Source organism: Sparus aurata, chromosome 9, assembly GCF_900880675.1.
Source record: "Sparus aurata chromosome 9, fSpaAur1.1, whole genome shotgun sequence".
In the NCBI taxonomy this organism is placed as follows: Eukaryota; Metazoa; Chordata; class Actinopteri; order Spariformes; family Sparidae; genus Sparus; species Sparus aurata.
Window position 1 is genome coordinate 4,004,982 of NC_044195.1, and position 21,248 is coordinate 4,026,229.

A 21,248-nucleotide genomic window follows, 5' to 3' on the forward strand; every position below is an offset into this window, starting at 1 on the left:
TGTTGCTAACTCCAGCCAGAATTAGCAATGCTCATAAGTCCGACAAGGCATCCTAAATTGGAAAAGATTAATGATTCATGTATAGCAACCAAAGCACCAAAGCATAAGTTGATTGCAATTTATTACCAATCCAGTGGTGGATTATATTGCATGGCCCAGAGCCCTTAAGGCTCTCAGTTAGAGCTCCAACCCCCAATCAGCACAATAATATGGCTAAAGAATGTCTGTAAGATTAATCTTTCCAGAGATATGTTGTATATTACATATTTGATGTTGCATATGACATTTTTGACAGCTGTCAGGCCTGGACTAAAAGGAGGACTCAGATGCAGGGCAGAATCAAAATTCAACAGACTTTTATTCTGAAATAGTTGGGCGTTCAAGACAGAGAGACAAATGAATAGGCTATAAAACCTAACCTGACTACACTGTCGGCAAGAGAAAACAAAAACGAAAACTTAAAGGCACTATCAAAATTTACAAACAAAAATCACTCTTCTCGAGGCACAAGGATAACAGAACAAAAATCAACATGTATACTTTAAACTTTGAATACTTATCAAGACAAGACTGTGACGAAGGGCTGGGGTGCACGCAGGAACGGGACACACTGGCACAAGACAAACGAAGACACAGACTATTTAACACATGAGGGAGAGGGGAACAGGTGGAAACAATCAGGGATGACCGGGGACACAAGAGGAAGGGCAAGTGACCTGAAACGATAGGGAGGTTAGATTTTCAAAATAAAACAGGAAGTTCACAAGACAAAAAACCAAGACAAGACCTGTGACCACGGCGAGGTCAGGTGCTTTTCCTTGACATAGTAAATGTGATCATTTCACCAGAATCCATTTAATGGTAATGCATTAATATTAAGTTACTTTTTCAGACTCTCCCCAACACTATTGGGGCTGGGGATGGACGGGCAAGCAGTTGTATTAAAGAAGAATCACTAGGAGAAGAAACTGAAGAAATTAACATTAACTACTTAATTTTAATTTGTGTGATCTGAACTTAGAACTCATTTTTGGAAAGTGTGAACTTTACAAGAATGAGTTGTCTTCATGGTCTATCTTCATTCAGCTCTACGACTCAACCACACCTCAAACCTCAACTTCATGTCTGTTGGCTGGAGGTCATCAGGGGCAAAAAGCTGTTAAATTCTAGATATAATAAGTGGTACTCAATTGTTCTGAACTGTCTGAAAATTAGCTAAGGCTGCAGCTCCATGCATTATACTATATTATATTTGTTCCAAAAAGACATTTTACGAGACAAATTCACCACAAACTGAAACAAGTTTATCCTCTGTCATTTTTCAGCAGATGACATCAATTGTTACCACAGACATAAATGTTCTAGCTTCCGAATGATCATTTATATCTTGTGGTGCCGGTGTATATATATATATATATATATATATATATATATATACATATATATATATATATATATATATATATATATATATATGTATATATATCATGGGCGAGCGGTCATAATAAGCTATGAATGCAGTGCATGCCTAAGCCCTTCAATAAAAATAATTGAAAATATTAATCTGGCAGCGTGTTCAATTATACAGTACCTTAGTTCTACTGTTTTGATCTTAAATCCGTGCCTAATCTGTCCCGTTTTGCTTGCGAAAAGCTGGAAAGCTGACAGCTTGTTTCGCGCATGCGCACTGTGACACTGAGTAGTACAGTTACTGCTAGAGGCTGTGTTTACTGTAGATGAGCATTTTGAATGGCAAAAAAGCTGTCAATGAAGCAGCTTATCTGCCAACGCGCATGCGCAAAACTAACTTGTTTGAATTGTTCAGCGGGAAACTGTCAGTGGTTCATTTCATCGTGTAGCCTGGGTCAAAATGAGTGAAAATATTAATTCTATTCAGTCTTTGCGTTCAGTGCCGTTTTCACGGAGAACTTTTGAGGAAAAGAAAACTATAATTTCAAGTGGACGGCCTACTCCTGAAGTAAATATAACAAAAACTGCAAAGAATTTCGTCCGTCACTTTCAAGCCAGCACCTATGAGAAACATAAATGGCTAGCTGGCTGTCCACAGGTTAGCAAACTGTTCTGTTGGCCATGTCTCCTTATTTCCACGGAACACACAGTCTGGACCACGACAGGTTATGGTGATTTAAACAACCTTCACACTGCTATGAGCAAGCATGAGCGTGCATCTTCGCATATCCTTTGTATGGTAAAACTGCAGACATTTGGAAACACACGGATTGATCATCAGCTGAATGAGGGACTGCGACTGGCCACAGAGCAGCACAACGCGCGGGTAAAAAAGAACCGGGACGTGTTGAAGAGGCTTGTGGACATCGTTGTCTACCTTGGAGCACAGGAACAGGCATTTCGAGGACACACAGAGGGGGAAGGATCAGACAACCGCGGTAACTACATTGAACTTGTCAATCTACTCCGGAAATATGATGAGAGGCTTGCCCATCATTTGGAGACATGTACTGTGTTCTCGGGCATGTCAAGTCACATTCAGAATGATTTGATTGAAGCTGTGGCTAGTGTGTTGTTAAATGAGATAAAATCCGAAATCAAAGATGCAAGCTTTGTAGCTATACTACTTGATGAGACAACTGATGTGTCCAACTTCGCCCAGCTTTCTACTGTCTGGAGATATGTCACTAAAGAGGGAGAAGTGGAAGAGAGATTTGTGGGCTTTTCTGATGTCAGCGCTGACAGAACAGCCACGGCCCTAGCAGAGCATGTTTTTGCCGCTGTTGATGAAATGCAATGTGGTGTCAAACTTGTCGGTCAAACATATGACGGAGCCGCAGTGATGTCTGGCCACCTAAATGGCCTGCAGGCCAAGGTTAGGGACCGTTACCCGTCCTGCTGTTTCGTGCATTGCATTGCCCACACTCTTAACTTGGTGCTGTCACAAGCGTGCGACACTATCAAAGACTGCAAGGTTTTCTTTTCAACTTTAAATGGCCTGGCGTCATTTTTTGTTACCTCTACAAAGCGCACCAAGGCTCTTGATGACATTGTGCAGAGGCGATTCCCCCGAGCTGCCCCAACTAGGTGGAACTACACGTCTAGGTTAGTAAACACAGCAAAAGAAAACCACGAAGCACTAATTGAACTGTTCAATGAAATCAGGAACAATCCGTTGGACTGGGACGAGAGGTCCATTCTTTCAGCAGGGGGCTTTCTGCAATGTTTAAACGACGCCAAAGTCGTATTTCTCCTGCAGCTTTTTTCGGATGTTTTTTCACACACAGATGTACTTTTCAACATCCTGCAAACCAAAGGCTTTGACATTGGCTATTGTGTGAGTCAAATGAAGAGAACGGCAGAACAGTTGCAAAGACAGAGAGGGGATTTTGAACATGTTTTTGCTCTGGTCCCAGAACCTGAGAACCCAGCAAAGAGGTGCAGAGGGGCAGGCGACAGAAAAACGGAATATAAAGAACTTTATTTCAAAGTGCTGGACACAATTGATTCCCAAATGCAACAGCGTCTTTCATCTTTGGAGAAAATGACATTTCTGGGTCTCCTGGACTTCCCCAGATTCCATCAGTATGAGCAGGCATTTCCAGAGAGCGCATTTGACTCTCTCAAATACACTTATGGACAGTTTTTTGATGATGTGCTTTTGCGCAGTGAGCTGAAAGTGTTGTATGTGTCTGATCTGAAAAAACGAAATGTCTCGGAATTAACCAGTTTCATGCGCTCAAATGGCCTGTGCGATGCTATGCCCCAACTCTACAAACTGTGTGAATTGTTCCTCACTCTGCCATCCACCACTGCCTCGGTAGAAAGAACATTCTCTGGACTAAAACGGATCAAGACGTATCAGCGCAACGCCATGGGCCAGCCGAGATTGTCCGGCCTTGCCATGATGTCTATAGAACGGAGGGTGCTTCAGAAAATCAAGTCGGATGAAAGCTTCTATCACAAAGTCATCGCGGAGTTTACCAAGAAAGCCCGTCGGATGGAATTCATCTATAAATAAGGTAGGACATTTATTGAGTGCGTTTGTACTGTAACTGGCATTGTCAAAATTCATTCATCAGCCTATATGATTTTGCTAGTTCATTGTTTTTTTTATTGGAAAATGTTTCACCGTCTTCATTAATTAGGCCTATATAATTTGCTGTGCTGTCCGTGGCACTGAAATCCTCACTTGCTGCCACTGCGCTGAGACGCTTTTCCTCGCTTTTCTTCGCTTTTCTTCGCTCCGCTTGAGCGCGGCTGAACCTGGCTTGAGGCCACTTCATGGGCGAAAGCCAGTTCCGAATACTGTAAATTCCAACATGTTGGTAACTTTGTAGGCATGTGATTGTGTCATTTGATTGACCACGCTGGTTACATTGTGTGGGCGCATCAAGCGTCATGTCAGTGCTGAATATTTCTGCTTTCATTTAGCCTACATACATTGTAAATTCCAACACATTGTTGTTGGTAACATGGGGCAAGTGTGAGTGTGAGAGTGTTTATTACTTTGAAGACGTTTTTTTGTTCTTAAAGCCCTTCTCTTGCAGATGCCGTCTGATGGTTATTGGTCTGCAGTCAGCACCAGTAACGGCCTTAATTTGGGACGAGGATCGTCCCGTGTCTTGAAGGACAGCCAATCGGATCCTCCGGCTCAGTGCCAGGGATATTTTTTTGGGTCTACCACTCGACTTTTTTGTTCCATAACCCTCAGGATCTTTTAAGAAATTCAAAATGACTGTCTAACTGCGTCCAACCTTAGCAGCGATGGCGCGTTGCGAGAGGCCTTGCTCATGCAGCTCAACAATCCGACCACATTCAACGAGAGAAAGCTTTTTGGCTTTTGCCATCAGGAGGTCATGACAGTGTGAATGCCTGACAGAAAATGACATTGAATCCACATTTTTGCGCAGATTTTGGCTTTTAAAGGCTGTGGTCTTAAACTTTTGATCAGCTGATGAACGGCCTATTTCAGTTTAATTGTTGTTTTCAATAAAATGCTTACTCAAATTTTTTTTGTGTCACTCTCATTTCTTCTTTTTGCATTTTAAAACTCTACTTTGATCCTTTTTAAGATCTTAAAATTTTGATCAGGAGTGTATATATATAAGTTTACTGTTTCTACTAGGGCCGGGACTCGATTAAAAAAATTAATCGAATTAATCAGAGGCTTTGTAATTAATTAATCGAAATTAATCGCATATAAATATTTGACCTGAGAACAGTGAGAAGCAATTTTTTTCACATGGATTTTAGTATACCATTGAATAATGACTGAATACAGAAGCTTAAGCAACAAAACATTGTTTGGGTTTTTTTTTTCAAGACCAACAGACCAGTGCAATTTTTGCCATAAAGTGTAGTAATAGCTTATTTAGGAATACATTTCAGAGATTCAGGTAGCCTATAGGTAGGTAGACCTTCTGTAAACTATAACACTTTGTTTTAAGTAAAACACAATACTTTCAAGTACATTCAGAACATTGGAAACCCTGACTATTAGAAAACATCTATCTTCAGAGGCCATAACAGACTTTACCAACAGTTGATCTAAACAAATCAATTTCAGTCCAACTCTCTGTAAATAACCTTGGCCAAAACAATAAACAGTTCAACATAAAGTGCCAGTTGCAACAACAACATAATAAATAGTTGCTTAGCATTTAGGTGATATCTGAGGCTTGATATGCTGCGGTGATACGCAAACTCCTTCTTGCATAATTTGCACACAACCGTGCTCTTATCTACGCTGCCATCCGTCCGCTTTTTAAAACAAAATTTCCCATCCACGGGGCCAACCAGAGCGGTCTCATCTGCTTCTTCGTTCATTGTTGTTGTCTGAAGTCATGAACGCAGTGTTGGGCAAGCTACTCGAAAAAAGTAGTGAGCTAAGCTACAAGTTACTCTACATTAAATGAAGCTTCACTACACCAAAGCTACTCCCCTAGAGAAATGTAGCAAGCTAAGCTACAGCAAAATGGCAAAAGTAGCTTAACTACATCAAAGCTATTTTTTTTTATATTGGAACAACTTAATTCCAAGTCAAAGCTATCTCAGTGATCAATAGAATTATCAATCAGACAGATAAGCAGGCAAAAATGTTACATTCAATTGTTTATTAAACAATAATTTGTGCTTTCACTATTTTGTATATTTTATTATTCAACTATCAATGCACACTTAATTCTAACATCCATGGACAGACATTCACCTTGCTACCACAGCAATATCCACCTGACTTACACTATTGGACAGTGTCCTACTCTGTAGCATATTAACATAATTAAACAGCAAATAGTATATTATAGTTGTAGTTTTCGTTAAGGTTCTCTTGTCTTCTAGTTTCAGCTTTATAATTTATATTTGATATTTGAGTTAGTCTATTTAGTTATTGTATATAATTCAGCCTTTAATTGTATTTGTTTCTTTTACCTACCTCATTGTTTTTGGATTTTGATTTATGTCAAGTAGCTGTAACACTTGAATTTCCCTTTGAGATTAATAAAGTACTCTATCCATCAATCAGTGTCTCATATAACTGGCAGTTTCAAAAGTGGTATTTTTATTAGGCCCACTCTGTAGTAGTAGCTATATCTACATACATTTTAAGCTAATCATTTTGACTAATCACCATACTTTGGTTTTGTAGAAATTGCATTTTTGCTGTACCCTGTGCTGGTTAAAAATTACAAAAGTAACAATTCAGAGTAATGTTTCTCTGTTACTGTATTTGTTTATTATTCAAGTTTGTCTTTTGCATCCCTCGGGATCAACTCGTCTCCGTCCTCCTCACCCTCTGCCATCTTTCCATCAAGTCACGTAACTCACTGAAGCTAACCTGTCTGTATTCCCGTGCAGCAGAGACGTTGTATGCAAGGATTAGTCCGTGGTGTCACCGTCATACGGAAGTGCTTCTGTCGGCTCCACATACACGGCCATGTGTGGCGGTGGCATCACCGACTTATCCTTTCATTTCAGACCGCAACAGAAAGCTCCGCTGCGCTGAACTTCAGAGGTGTTCATAAAAATGTAGCTTGTGTGGACGCTACCGCGCTACTTGGTCACTAAAAGAGCTAAGCTACTGAAAAGCTATTTCATTCAGAAAGTAGCGACGCTACCACCACGCTACTGAGAAATGTAGTTAAACTAGTAACGCCGCTACTTGTAGCGACGTTACTGCCCAACACTGCATGAACGCTATGCATGAACGTTAGTTGGTGCTCCAGTATAATCGGTACCCCTGAAACTCATCCAGTGAGAAACGTTCCGCGGTGCAAAAATTAGTGCGATTAAAATGCGTTAATTTTTTTAACGCGTTATTTTTTGTGAAATTAATTAATCGTAATTAACGCGTTAAAGTCCCGGCCCTAGTTTCTACATTTACTTAGATACAAATTCATTCAAATTCACACTGGTATGTTATTTCCTGTTCAGCTCTCATGTTTAAGATATTAATCATATTAATGATGGTGCTCAGACTATTTACATGCAAAAGTGTTCCAGAACACCCTTCCTTATTGTATTCATATTTTCTTAATGAAGTATTTGCTGACAGCTCAATCACAAACCTCTGCACCATACTAATGTGAAGTCAGTGAAAAGTCATATTATTAACCCTCCAGCACATGGCTGTTGTCCATGTTTCACGTCTGGCATTTTAATGGAATGCTAAACACACAGATATGAATTTTTCTTTAACATGGAGGCGACTATAGTGAAGTCAAATAAAATGCCTCTTTTCTATGAGTTTTACTGAACAGTTGGATGGTTATGATTAGTATGAAGAAATGTGTGTAATGTCTACTGACATGAAGACCACATGTCTGCCTGCCTCACACATGGTTATTGACTCAGGTGAAAAAATGTATTTAATGAATGATATTTTTACTTTTTTAATAAGAAAGTATGGAACATGCCAACCATCACCTTGTTGTTTTTATTTGTTTCCAAAAATAGTCATACTACCTGCCTCATGTCACAAAATGCCTCCTCTCCTCAAAAGTGTGTGTGTGTGTGTGTGGGTGTGTGTGTGTGTGTGTGTGTGTGTGTGTGTGTATGTGTGTAGTAGTTGGGATTGAATCATCCACAGAACAGCATATTGCGCTGTTTCGCAGGGGAGGAAAAAGACATATGTACAGGATGCATATGCTGTATTTGTGTGTGAATACCATAACGATTGTGTGAGTCATTTAACTCTGTTCAGTACTCCTGCTCAGGATCAACAGCATCCCTGGAGCTGAAGGGATTCAGCATCTTGCTCATGGACACCACAGCAGAATGGGTCTAGCACTCACAACATGACTGTTAAAATGATGGTTTATCCAGCCACTATCTTTATTATTATTCTTTTTTTTTTCCTTAAACATTCAGCTTTCTTGTACCATGGGCTCTTTCCCATAACAGGCTGGTCTTCCCTAGTGTAAGTTGATTAGAAAATTCATTAAGGTTACATTGATTAACCAGATGCCACATATTAGCATTTCACCTGGTCAACTTTTTGTCACCAAAGTTATAGTTTCATATTTACAGTTACAGTGCCTTGCAAAAGTATTCACCCCCCTTGAAGTTTTCCACATTCTGTCACGTTTTAACTACAAATGTGAATGTATTTTATTGTGATTTTATGTGATAGACCAACACACCAAGTGGTGCATAATTGTAAAGTGGAAGGAAATTGATATATGATTTTATTTTATTTTTTTACAAATAAAAAAACAGAAAAGTGTGGTGTGCAAAAGTATTCACCCCCTTGAGTCAATACTTTGTAGAACCACCTTTTGTTGCAATGACAGCTGCAAGTCTTTTGGGGTAAGTCTCTACCAGCGATGCACATATAGAGACTGAAATATTTGCCCATTCTTCCTTGCAAAATAGCTCAAGCTTAGTCTGACTGGATGGAAAGTGTCTGAACAGCAATTTTCAAGTCTTGCCAGAGATTCTCAATTGGATTTAGGTCTGGACTTTGACTGGGCCATTCTCAAGGTCAAGGTCAAGGTAAACTTTATTATCCCACAGGTGGGAAACTCATGTGGTCACCATTGCACATTACAAACAACAACAGGACAGACCAAACAACAAGAACATGAAGAGACATGACAGGCATGTGTGAATAAATAAAATAATTGAATGTTCATTTGAAATAGTTTAAAATACTTAGGAATTGTTTTGTCTAATGTTGTACAGTCTAATTGCTGTAGGCACAAAAGACTTATTGTAACTTGTGGTCCTAATTTTCCTCTGCAGGATTCTGCCACTTGACCTGCTACTTCTTAAAAAACTCAGGTGGAGAGGATGGGTTGAGTCATTTAGGATTTGATCTATCTTATTTAAACTGAGGTCATTGTGCAACTGAGCGACAGATACCTGATCAACTCCAATGATCCTACTGGCTATTTTGACTACTCGTTGCAGTTTCTTTTGATCCTGAATATACATGTTTCCAAAGGCACAAATAATACCGAAGGATAAGACACTCTGCAAGAGAGATTTGTAAAACATCTGAAGAAAGCAGCTATCTATCTGAAAATGTTTCAGTTTCCTAAGAAAAAACATCCTCTTCTGCAATTTTTTGGTCTTATTTTGTGCACATTCTTTGAATGTCAGTTTGTTATCGATTTCAACCCCTAAATATGTATATCTTGAGACCCGCTCTACTACTTCACCACTAATATTTGAGGGCGGAACTATAATTTCTTTTTTGTTAAAATCTAAGACCATCTCTTTTGTTTTCTTCGCATTAACCACAAGGAAATTGTCTGTACACCATTTCATAAAACCTTGCATTTCCCTTTCAAAACCCTCTAGGGATGTAGTGTTAGACTTTAAAAAACCCACTAATGCTGTATCATCAGCATATTTAAAATAAGTGTGGTCTGAGGAGGCTGCTTGACAGTTATTAGTGTATAAGGTGTATAAAATAGGGGACAGAACGCACCCTTGTGGTGCCCCTGTGTTTATGGCTTTTAGGGATGAGACGCATGAATTGAATTTGACTTGTTGACAACGGTTAGTCAGAAAGTCATACATCCACAAAACTATTTTTGGATTTACCCCGAGGTGTACCAATTTCTTTACCATCAGGTGCAGTTGGATTGTGTTGAAGGCACTGCTGAAGCCTATGAACACAATCTTGACAAGACTCTTTGCCTGTTCAAGGTGCTCATATATGTTGTTTGTCAAGGTCAGCAGTGCATCTTCAACCCCTCTCTCCGCACGATATGCAAATTGGTTTGGGTCTAAAAGTGGTGAGACCTCACATAAGAGCTGTTTCAGAAATATTTTTTCAAAACATTTCATTACTGTAGATGTAAGGGCAACCGGGCGCAGGTCATTAAGTTCCCTGGGTTTGTTGTTTTTGGGTACGGGCACGATCAGAGATTTTTTCCACAGACAAGGAACTACGCCAGTGTCTATTGACAGCTGGAACAGCCTTTGAAAGGGCTGTGCCAGCTGATCTGCACACATCTTTAATGTCCTGTTGCAAATACCATCAGGCCCACTTGCTTTACGGGGATTTACATGTCTGAAATAAGACTTGACATCATCTATAGAAATGTCAATGTCCACACACTTCATACCACTGATTTCTCTATGAACCAAATCCTGTTCAACCCTAAAATCATGTATGTCAAATCTACAATAAAAATCATTCAAATCATTGGCCATATCAAGCTCATTATCCACTGCCATGAGATATTTTTTAGGCTTGTATCCTGTAATTGCCTGAACCCCCTGCCATGCTCTCCTAGCATCATATCTAAAGAAGCTTTCTAATTTACGTTTATATGCTGCTTTACATTCTCTGATCATACTTTTTATGTTTTTCGGCACTGTCCTTTTCTCTTCTCTGTTTCCACCTGATTTAAACAGTCGCTTTTTTTGGTTAAGAAGTTGTTTTAATTCTGGGGTTACCCAGGGCTTGTTGTTGGAAAACATCTTAACAGTCTTTTTGGGAATAATTGTGTCCTCGCAGAATGTTATGTACCCAGAGATGGCAAGCGCCACGTCATTGGCGTTTTCAGTCCCGTCGGTCACTACATTCCAGTCCGTGCGCTCCAGACAGTCTCGCAGTGCCTCGGTTGCATCAACAGTCCAGCTCTTAACCTCCACCTTTCTGGCTTTCTCACGCCGCAGCCGGGACACATAAGCAGGCATCAGTTTAATCATGTTGGGATCCGAGTTTCCAAGACCGGGCAGTACTTTAGGGTAGAAAGCGTCCTGGATGTTTCCATAGCATTGGCCGAGGCAGGCTGTATTCCGAGTGGGACAGGTGAAATATTGCTGGTATGTGGGTAAGTGCTCTTTTAGGCTGCATAGATTGAAGTCCCCCATCACAAAGGTAGGAGCATCTGGAGCCTCTGCCTCCACCTGAGCTACAAGTTCGTGGATCATAGAAGCAGCAGCTTGTGTATCGGCGGAGGGTGCGATGTACACAACAAAAAGTCTGATTTGATGTATTTCCCTTGGCAGATGATAAGGCCTTAAGCTGAGCGCTAATAATTCAATGTCTTTCGTGCATACTCTGTGCTTCACTGTAATGTGAGCAGGGTAACAGTACTTATTATTAATATATACACACACACCTCCACCCTTGCTTTTTCTGGAGTTTTGGTTGCGGTCCATCCTCACCAGCGTGAAGCCCTCCAGGTCAGCTGCAGAGTCAGGATCCGCCTCCGTAAACCAACTTTCTGTGAGGCAGATGAGGCACAATTGCCGGTAGTCCGAAAGATACTGAGTGCAGGCCCATCTACTTTGTTCCGTAGGCTTTGGACATTACCGAGCATGATAGATTGAAGACATTGTCTATAAGGCTGCCTTTTAATCCGCTTTCGGATTCCTCCTTTCCTTCCGCGTTTCCTTGCTTTAGCGTTGTTGCCTCTGACACATTCGGGTGGTAACAGTGATGTGTCTTTGAAGCAAGGACGGGTTGAAAGGAGTCCGGTGTTTAACAGATAGTCCTGGGTGTAGGTGATCCGAGCCGTCTGGCCGGTGTATGTCTTAAGGTTGTGGCTGGCGACATATTGGATAAGGTCGGCCAGAAAAGTGATCAGGATCAGCAGTAAAATGAAAATTACTTGGTTCGGCCACATAGTGCTGAGGACCGACACGTTATCGGTTTAAAACTTAATTGTTACGGCGTAAAAAACATACATTAAAACAAACAAACAATACAGGTGGAAAAACGTGCAGTGACCCTGTCGCCGCTCGCGCATGCAATCTAAACCTGCGCCAGGTTTAGATCAAAGCTAACACATGAGCTTTGATCTAAACCATTCCATTATAACTCTGACTGTATGTTTAGGCTCGTTGTCCTGCTGGAAGGTGAAACTCCGCCCCAGTCTCAAGTCTTTTGCAGACTCTAACAGGTTTTCTTCCAAGATTGTCCTGTATTTGGTTCCATCCATCTTCCCATCAACTCAGACCAGCTTCCATGTCCCTGCTGAAGACAAGCATCCCCACAGCATGATGCTGCCACCATCATGTTTCACGGTGGGGATGGTGTTTTCAGGATTCTCCCACTTGAGCTGTGGATCTCTGCAGCTCTTCTAGAGTTATCATGGGCCTCTTGGTTGCTTCTCTGATCAATGCTCTCCTTGCCCAGCCTGTCAGTTTAGGTGGACGGCCATACTCTTTCCATTTTCAGGTGATGGATTGAACAGTGCTCTGTGAGATGTTCAAAGCTTGGGATATTTTTTCATATCCTAACCATGCTTTAAACTTCTCCACAACTTTATCTCTGACCTGTCTGGTGTGTTCCTTGGGCTTCATGATGCTATTTGTTCACTAATGTTCTCTAGCAAAGTTATCATGCCACTTTGTGTTGTTCTATCACATAAAATACCAATAAAATACATTTACATTTGTGGTTAAAACGTGACAAAATGTGGAAAAGATCGGGGGGGGGGGGGGGCGAACACTTTTGCAAGGCACTGTACATTGGTATTCCAGCTAAACCCTGATGGAAACAACAGGTTAAATATATTTTTTCTTTCATGTGAATTTTAAACACAATTGAATTTGAATCACAAAGCTATTGATGACCTCAAACCCCTTTTTAACAGTCAGTGTATATATTTACATTCAGTATTTATCATTCTATATCAGTGCTTGAAGTGTGGCCAAGTTTGGCGTGGCAGAAGTTTTTGGGTTTTTCTTTTTTTTTTTTTTTTTAAATGTATTAATTAATTAAAAAAAGAAATAATGTAATACAGTTTTATTTCTTGTGAGGCAAGAAATGCTCTTTGAATATAGAACTCCGATTTAGTGATTATGTTGGTAAAACTAGGCATGGCAGCCAGAGTGACAGTTTGAACTGGAAGTCAGTCAGTTAAGGGAGCTTCAGGTACTATCACCATTTATGCATCATAACAATAGGCATTTACTTTAGGCCTGTGGCCCACCATTACGTGGCCCTCAAAGGGAAAAAGTTACATAAAGTTATGTGAAGGGTATCCCTGCTCTATATATTAGCATTTCGGTCATCTCATCCCATGGATTTCTTGAGTTGATGCTCCTGATGGTTTGTGACAAAGAGCCATCTGAAAAGGCGCAGCTAAAAATGTTTAGGAGAGGGTGGGCCCTTTCAAAAATACCTTGTGTCTATCACCATTTATCACTGCTAACCTAAACTAATCAGATCAACAGGTTGACAGAGCTACCATCAGCGAAGCTCAATTGTAAAGCCACAAGCAAAGCTTGAAGGCAGATGAATTTTTGCTATCTCGTGAATCCAACTGCACCACAAGTTAAAATTACATCAGCCTCCGTATTTACTGCTTACTCATGTTCCAAACAGTTAAAAGCTGTATCAAGTTCCTGCTTTTACAAACTGAGCTTATCATACAGTGTCTTTATAGTCATTAATCTGAATTGTTCTTTGTTGGACATGACATGACATTGCCTCAGTAAAACAAAGGCATGCCTGATTCCCTCAGGCCGAACTAATTATCCATGGTTTGAGATATCCATCTTGAATTTTAGTGCCTGGATGTAAACAATACAGCCCCATTTATATTCATATGGTACTTAAATGGGACAGTTACACACAGAGACCATACAGGGCAGAAAAACAGTGCCTGTGCTGTGTTCCGATATCCACACTTCCATGAGTACACTTAAACGTAGTACACTATCCGCACTTACTAAGTGCGCAGATTTCAGCAGGTGAGTGTTGTTCCAAATCTAATACTCTGTGGTGCACTTACCGGAAATTACGGTCGCGACAGCCGCCGCGGCTCATCACCCGCCAAAAACATCCCGCTTTGAAAGGTGAACAAAAGACATTTACGACTTTACTTTTTAACAATTACAATCCTACAATCCTGCAATATGGCTCCGCTGCAGGCGCTGTTGTCTCGGTAGCTATTTAAAAAAAAAAATCCAAGCTGAGCGTCTCTGCCTGGCTCTGCTTCTTACAGGCATTGATGAACAATGACCCCACATCATTTCCCCTTTTCAATATAACCACAACCCTGTCCCAACCATCACTCATGCTGATATGACATCTGCTTGCTAATGATAGCTAGGTAACTCTAGACTAGCTAGCCACCTGAAGTGCAGTTAAGTCAGTCATTAATGTGGCAGAATGAAAGATCCCTCTATAAATAAAGATGAATTGGTGATAATGCTGGGTAGCATAGAAACAACATGCGCCTTATTTTACTCTCCTCTGTCATTCATTCTTATGGTAGTGAGGTGGCACACCAGCTAGAGTTGTTTTAGTAACATTGCAGTAGTAACATAGCAGATTAAACAGTAAGCAATAAGCATCAGAGCATCTTTGTACAGCTCCGCAGAAGATGGTGCGCTGGAGGTTTGAGTCTCTTGAGTGTTAATTTCACACTATGTTGGTTGCATAATAAACTTTTAGATCAACTTGAAATGAACTAAATTTGAGCAATTTTAATAGAGTTGTTTGAATACTGGATGCTTGACTCATTTATTTGAGTGTCAAGTAGGGGGATTTCAACCCAATGAAGTCAGAAAGATTGATTTCAATGAAAGGGTTTCAACACTATAAACTTTAACCAATACTTTTTTGTATTGGTTAAAAAAAATAAATCTGTTATTTCTAAAATAAAAGTTCTCATGACATTTTTCCTTTCATAAACTTCCAATTAGTTTGTTCTCATTTTAAATATGAGTTTTTATGATGGAAGATACCACAATTGGTACATGGCTATGCATTGTTATTTATTTTTAATCCAGATGAACTGACCTCAGGTACTAATGCCCAATGACATTTCAGAGCCTGGCACACACAGCAAATGACTTAAGTTTGAAGTACTGTAAAGTAATGATGGACTACGAGGAACATGTATGCAGGCATTACAGACATATGCAGAGCAACCATAGCACTGTTTTGACAAAAGTGTTTACTCAAATTCCAAACACTGGATGTGCCATTAGTAACACTATACAACAGGCAGAAGCAGTGGTTTGATAATTCTGGCATGATAGTAGCTACAATTTCAATAATGTTGACATGAAGATCACAAAGATTCAAATAGAACCGATCACATGAAAAATTAATACTGTTGGCCTTGCCACTCTATTGACAGTACACTCCATAACCCAGGCTGGCTTAACCTTCATCCTGGATCTTCTTTCACCCTCAGAGCTCCTTTTACATTGTCAGTACTCTTTTTTTGTTCACCTGATGAGCTCTCTTGTGAGCATCGCCCATGTGTTACACAGCTAGATGAAAGTCTGCAGAGAGTGTGTAAAATGTTATTGGTTGAATGTGCAGGGTGCAGGTGCCTTTCTATAGATTTAACACATGTCTAGGCTCATCTGGACCTGCACTTTCTCATCGAGCCTGATCCTTTCCCATGCTGCTTTTTCACGAGCCGTGTTGTTTTGTTGTCAAATGCATGGTGGGGTTTTTATGGAGCTGGGAGAAACCGGTAACAGATATCTGTAATGAGTTCTCATACTGTGGTTTGTGAGCATGTGTGTTATGAATTACAGAGGCCTGTAATGAGTGCAGTGTGTCTCGGCAGTGAGGAGGGTCTCCATCCGGCCCATTGGAGCAGCAGTTTGTGGTGTCTGGCCTTGAGGGTGGAGAATATACTTTGTATGGTTTGTCCTGATTAAATACATCATTATGGAGACGGTATAGCTCCAGGGGCTGCAGGTCAGTTTTAAGGCTTAAGTGAGGGTGGTATGATTGCTCCAAACTGTCACTCCCAGAGCAACAGCAAGCATCTTGAGCTGCTGTCCTCGAAATCAATCATTAAAATCAATCAAAATGTTCTGGATAGCCATAAATTAAGGCCTGAGGCCAAGAGGATCCTGGGTCTTGAGAATCTTCAGGGTTTGGGAGACTGCTGCTACATGATCAGCTGCACTCCTCACAGTTGCAGGCTAGGATGTATCTGTAAGTGGCTGTAATGCGAGTCCCGCCGGCACATCGCAGCCTCACCGCTTTCAGCTTGGAGGTGTGCGGCCGGCAGCAGGAGCAGGTGCTCTTGAAGGGCTGTTTGAGCACTGAGCTGAAGGAGATGAGGGGGTCTGAGCGGGTTGTATGGCTGCAGTGGCCCTCGCAGCGTGCCAGCAACACCATCTGGAACATAGCATGCAAAAAGACAGGGTGAAGAAAGTACAGAAAAGTCATTTCCACAGGGTTTAAAAGCTGCTCAGGCTCTGTCAGGGACGGAAAAAAAGGTCTCTGGCTCCCATCAGCCAGAGTCTGGACTGAAAGTGAGCTGTCTGTTCAGGCTTGGAATGTCTCCTAATTCTAAAAGCACCTGCCTTTCACCTGCAAACTGGTAGATAGCAACAAGGCCAGTGGCTCACTCTGACACCTGCTGCCGCTCAGAACTCAGGTTCACACAAAGCCATCTGAAGCTTTATATTAGAAGCCCACTCTTTTCATCCAGAGTGATCAAGTGGCAAACTTTCCTGTGCTGATACTTGTGGTGGGAAAACCGCTGTATCAAGCTTTCCCCAAGCATGTGAGCTCACACTCACTCGCACATGCATGCAGAGACAAAGCAAAGGTCTGATTAGTGTTGTGACCATCCGACTGGCATTCCTCTGTGGGTCACTACATTCCTGTCACCTCCCTAAACAGACTCCTGTGTCATGTCCTTCTGTCAGCTGCTGTGTGTCGCCAACCATGTACCCACTTTGACAAAAGCCTGTCTGGGGCCATGGCAGGGTGACACACAAGCATCATAATATATAAATATATATATATATATATATATATATATATAATAGGATATATATGATATATATATAGAATATATATATATATATTATATATATATATATAATATGTATACATATATATATAATATATGTATATATATTATATATATATATATGTATATATATATATATATATGTATATATGTGTGGTGGAGATAGAGAGAGATAGAGATCAGTAGTATAGATATATAAGTCATAGAGAGAGTATATATATATATACAAGATATACTCTCTGTTACAGGATCTCTATATATTATATTAGATAGCTCATATCTCTCTCTCCCTATCTCTTCTATCTTCATCTCTATCTCTCTATCTCTTCTCCTCTCTCCCTCTACCCACTTCCTCTCTGTCAGCTTCTTCCTACTCCTCCTTTCATGACAAACTTTGTCAAAAAAGCAGATACAATAGATCTTTTACCTCATCAGGCATTTACCCCCCCATTAACAAATGACTGTATCACGAAATGCCATTAAGGTTTACAACCTTTATTAGTAAGAAAAAATCAAAGGAACAGCCTCTTTCAACAATGGAACAAGCCTTTTACAGATGACTTGGTGCTTGATGGCCCTGGTGATGTACTGGGCCGTGTCACCCTTGGTATCAAACTTCAGCATTGATCCTGTTATGACAAGAAATCCATCATACATGCAGATTATTAAGATTTGTTTTGGTCTTAATGGTAAATTGAAATTATGTAAATACTAGCCTCGCAAAGATTAAAATGCAGTTAATCCAAATACGACTACAACTAATAATAATAATATACATTATGATTTGATTTGATGATATTTCAATATTGACCACTGATTGGTCAGATGCTGCATGCTGTCAATCATTGCGGCAACGCATGCAGTGTCAGATTACTAGTCTCGTTTTTTTTTTTTCTCTCTCCTGACCCGGGCTGACTTGGTGCACTAAGCGCGCCTCACGGCAGCGATGCACATCCTTTGCGCATTTGCAGAGAATGCGTCCCCTTGCGCAAAACGGGGCCCCCCATAGATCGTGGGGCCCTATGCACCGCGCGTGCGTCAGGGGCTGCGTTCCAATACCCATACTACTATACTATTTAGTATGCCAGAAAAACATGTAGTATGTCCCAATACATAGTATGTCAAAAGCAGTATGCCAAAAATGCCATGTTGTCCAAATGTAGCCATTTCACAGTTTAAAAGCCAGCTTTCCTGGCTATCCTGACCACAAACCTCTGCACAGCAGAAGAAACATCACATCGAGAGAGCTGCCAAGAGAGCACAGACAGATGCCCCCTCACTGCCTGATGACAGAATCCACCATGAAGGATCATAGTGCATTGAAGTGTTAATTACTACCCATATAATTTGTGCTTCTGTGTATAATAAATACATGATGTACTATGGCAGGAGGGTGGAGGGTCAAAGTTCAAGGTTCAGTGTTATAAGTAGTATGTCCCAGTTGCATGTGCACTGGATGCAATAGTTTCAAGGTTTAAGGTTTGTTTATTTGTCATTCTACAACACAGGCTTGTACAATGAAATGCAAGTTGTAGTGCCTTTATGCTATACATGAACTATTTCTACAATGGAGTGTTGAGGATGAGTTCAGGAGTTTCACAGCGGGAGGAGAGAAGCTGCTCTGTAGTCTGGTGGTATGGCAGCAGATACTTCTGTATCTTTTGCCAGATGGCAGCAAAATGAACACTGTGACTATAACTGGGCTGGGTGTTGTCTTTTAGTATAATTTTGAACTGGGTAGACATCTCACTTCACCGATGTCACTGATGCTCTGCAGATTGGAGCAAAGTGTAATGTGTATGTGTAGCAAGGGTGGTGAAGCAAGAGAGTGAGCAGCAGAAGGTGAATACTGGTGGAGCAGAGAAGAGAGGCTAGTAATAAGCTGTCATTTTAACACTCAAAGAACAGTGTTACAATGGAAGGACCACTTCAGTTACATCCAGCTGCCATCTGCCTACTCATAATGGAGACTTTTTAATGCACACATCGGTCAAATAATATGGCTTGTTGTGCTGTTAATTGCAGCAGTCCCTGAAGCTTCTGCAGAAATATAAACTGAGGATGGCACACAGCTTACGTTATAAACTTTTGAGATTAGAAAGTGGATTTATCTTCAGTCTAACTTTTTTGCAGCAGTGAGATGCGGAGGTGCTGATGTCTACTGAACTCTAGTTTAATTCTCTATTATTTGCAGAGGCGTTCCTAGGTTTCTGACACATCCGGAGCTTAGCCCATAGCAGGTCAGTTAATGAAAGATTTTTAGACATAGAGACATTCTCCACGTAGCCTACAGGCAGGGGTGTAGCAAGCTTTTCAAAAGTGCGGGGATGGATGTGGTGGAGGTGTTTTTTTAAAAACAATTTTGGGGCGGGCGGGCGGGCGGAGTGGGTGGTATGTAACGCTGTTACTGTGATGATAAATGACACTTCAATATTGAATCTGTGTCTATAATAACCACACCCTGACATGTAAATGTGACATCTGTCTTGGTTCATTTAATTTAACTTAAAATATGGACTACTGACTGCATAATATATAAATCAGAAACATAAATACTTTACAGCAGCTCCCATTCAAGGTCAAGAATATGCAGAAAAATAGTAGTAGTAATAATAATAATAATAATAACAATAATAATAATAATAATAATAATTATAATTATAATTATAATTATAATAATAAACTATAAATATGCTGCATATTTATAATAGAAGCCTACTGCAACTGTACTTTTTTGCCATTAAATGTTATTTTATACATTATCATATTTTATAATGTTCTGTCATGGAGTACATCACTTCACTGGTGAAAGAAAAGAAAGCAGGCTCACTGCCAGTTGCAGCTTCTTATCTTGATCTGCAGTCTTTGTTAATTTTTTGTCATTATTGTTATTATTAGTACTTTGATTATCAAAAATCACAGTTAGGCTACATGTCAGGATCTGGTTATTATAGACAGATTCAATATTTAACTGTCATGTATCATCACAGTAACAGCGTTACATACATTAGCAGCTGTAAACACATAAACACATTATAAAACACATCCTGTGGTTTGGTGGGTGGCTGTAGCTGTAGCTCAGTGGGTAGAGCTGAGGACTAGTGACCGGAAGGTCGCTGGTTTGAATCCCTGGCTCCCCAGGGTGGGACTGAGTTACAAGCCGAAGCATCCTTGAGCAAGATGCTGAACCCCAACCCCAACACTGCTCCTGATGTGCAGTTGGCACCTTCGTGGCAGCCACTGCCATCAGTAAGGGCCCTGCGATGAGCTGGCGACTCATCCAGGGAGTACCCTGGCCTTCGCCCATAGAGTCACTGGATTTGGCCCCAGTACCCCCGCTCCACCTTGAAAAAAGGTGGTATAAAAGCGGTAACATCACCCGCGACCCGCATGGATAAAGCGGAAGAAAACGAAACGAAAAAATCCTGTGGTTTGGTGTCGACCTGTATACTGAACACAGCCCGCTCAGTGAGGCGTCTATATGTCTAGGTGGATATGTGCCAGTGCCAACTATGAACCTAGCTACCATAAATTAATCAATAAATAAATCAAGGAAGAAGACGTGACCACTGACACTGCACGTTTTTCCTCTTCCTTTTTCACATAATTCGTTAGCCTCATAGCATAATTGCCTAAGTCATTTTTTGGCCAAATTGTGATATCTGCCTAACTTTACTCTCCTACCACTGCTGCATCATCCTGCCTTTCTGCCCATGTCCTTGGCCAATCACAACACTCATTAGAATCCAAAAACACTATCTGCCTTAGTCATCTCTTTGACTTAGGCAGTTTTGATGATACAACAAAAATGGCAGAAATCATGAGAAAGAGGGCTCGGCTTTCCACAAGTGAAGCATTAGCTCTTCTCTTTGATTCGTTTTTATCTGGTAAGAGTTCATATTTATTCAATATCCAGTGACAAACTTTCAGTGTGGACAATGGACCATCAATGCGTTCTTCTGTGCCCCCAGACAAAAGCAAGTACAATGTATTATAAAACTAAATTACAGATGCACAACTTTGCTTGCTTCAACCTGAGTAACAAAGATGGGTATTGTTATGCTTGGGAGG

At 40.7% G+C, this 21,248-nt stretch overlaps 1 protein-coding gene across 3 annotated transcripts in view; it reads right to left on the bottom strand.

The window, feature by feature from the left end:
* Positions 1 to 14,856: 14,856 nt before the first annotated feature.
* Positions 14,857 to 21,248, bottom strand: part of ndp (norrin cystine knot growth factor NDP) — a 36,388-nt gene continuing 29,996 nt past the window's right edge. For 2 of the 3 annotated variants that reach the window (XM_030427333.1, XM_030427334.1), the window contains exon 3: positions 14,857 to 16,534. In XM_030427333.1, coding sequence (XP_030283193.1) covers positions 16,310 to 16,534 — 225 coding nt within the window. In that variant the 3' untranslated portion in view covers positions 14,857 to 16,309. The remainder of the gene's footprint in view (positions 16,535 to 21,248) is intronic. The other variant, XR_003985060.1, reaches the window with a different exon arrangement.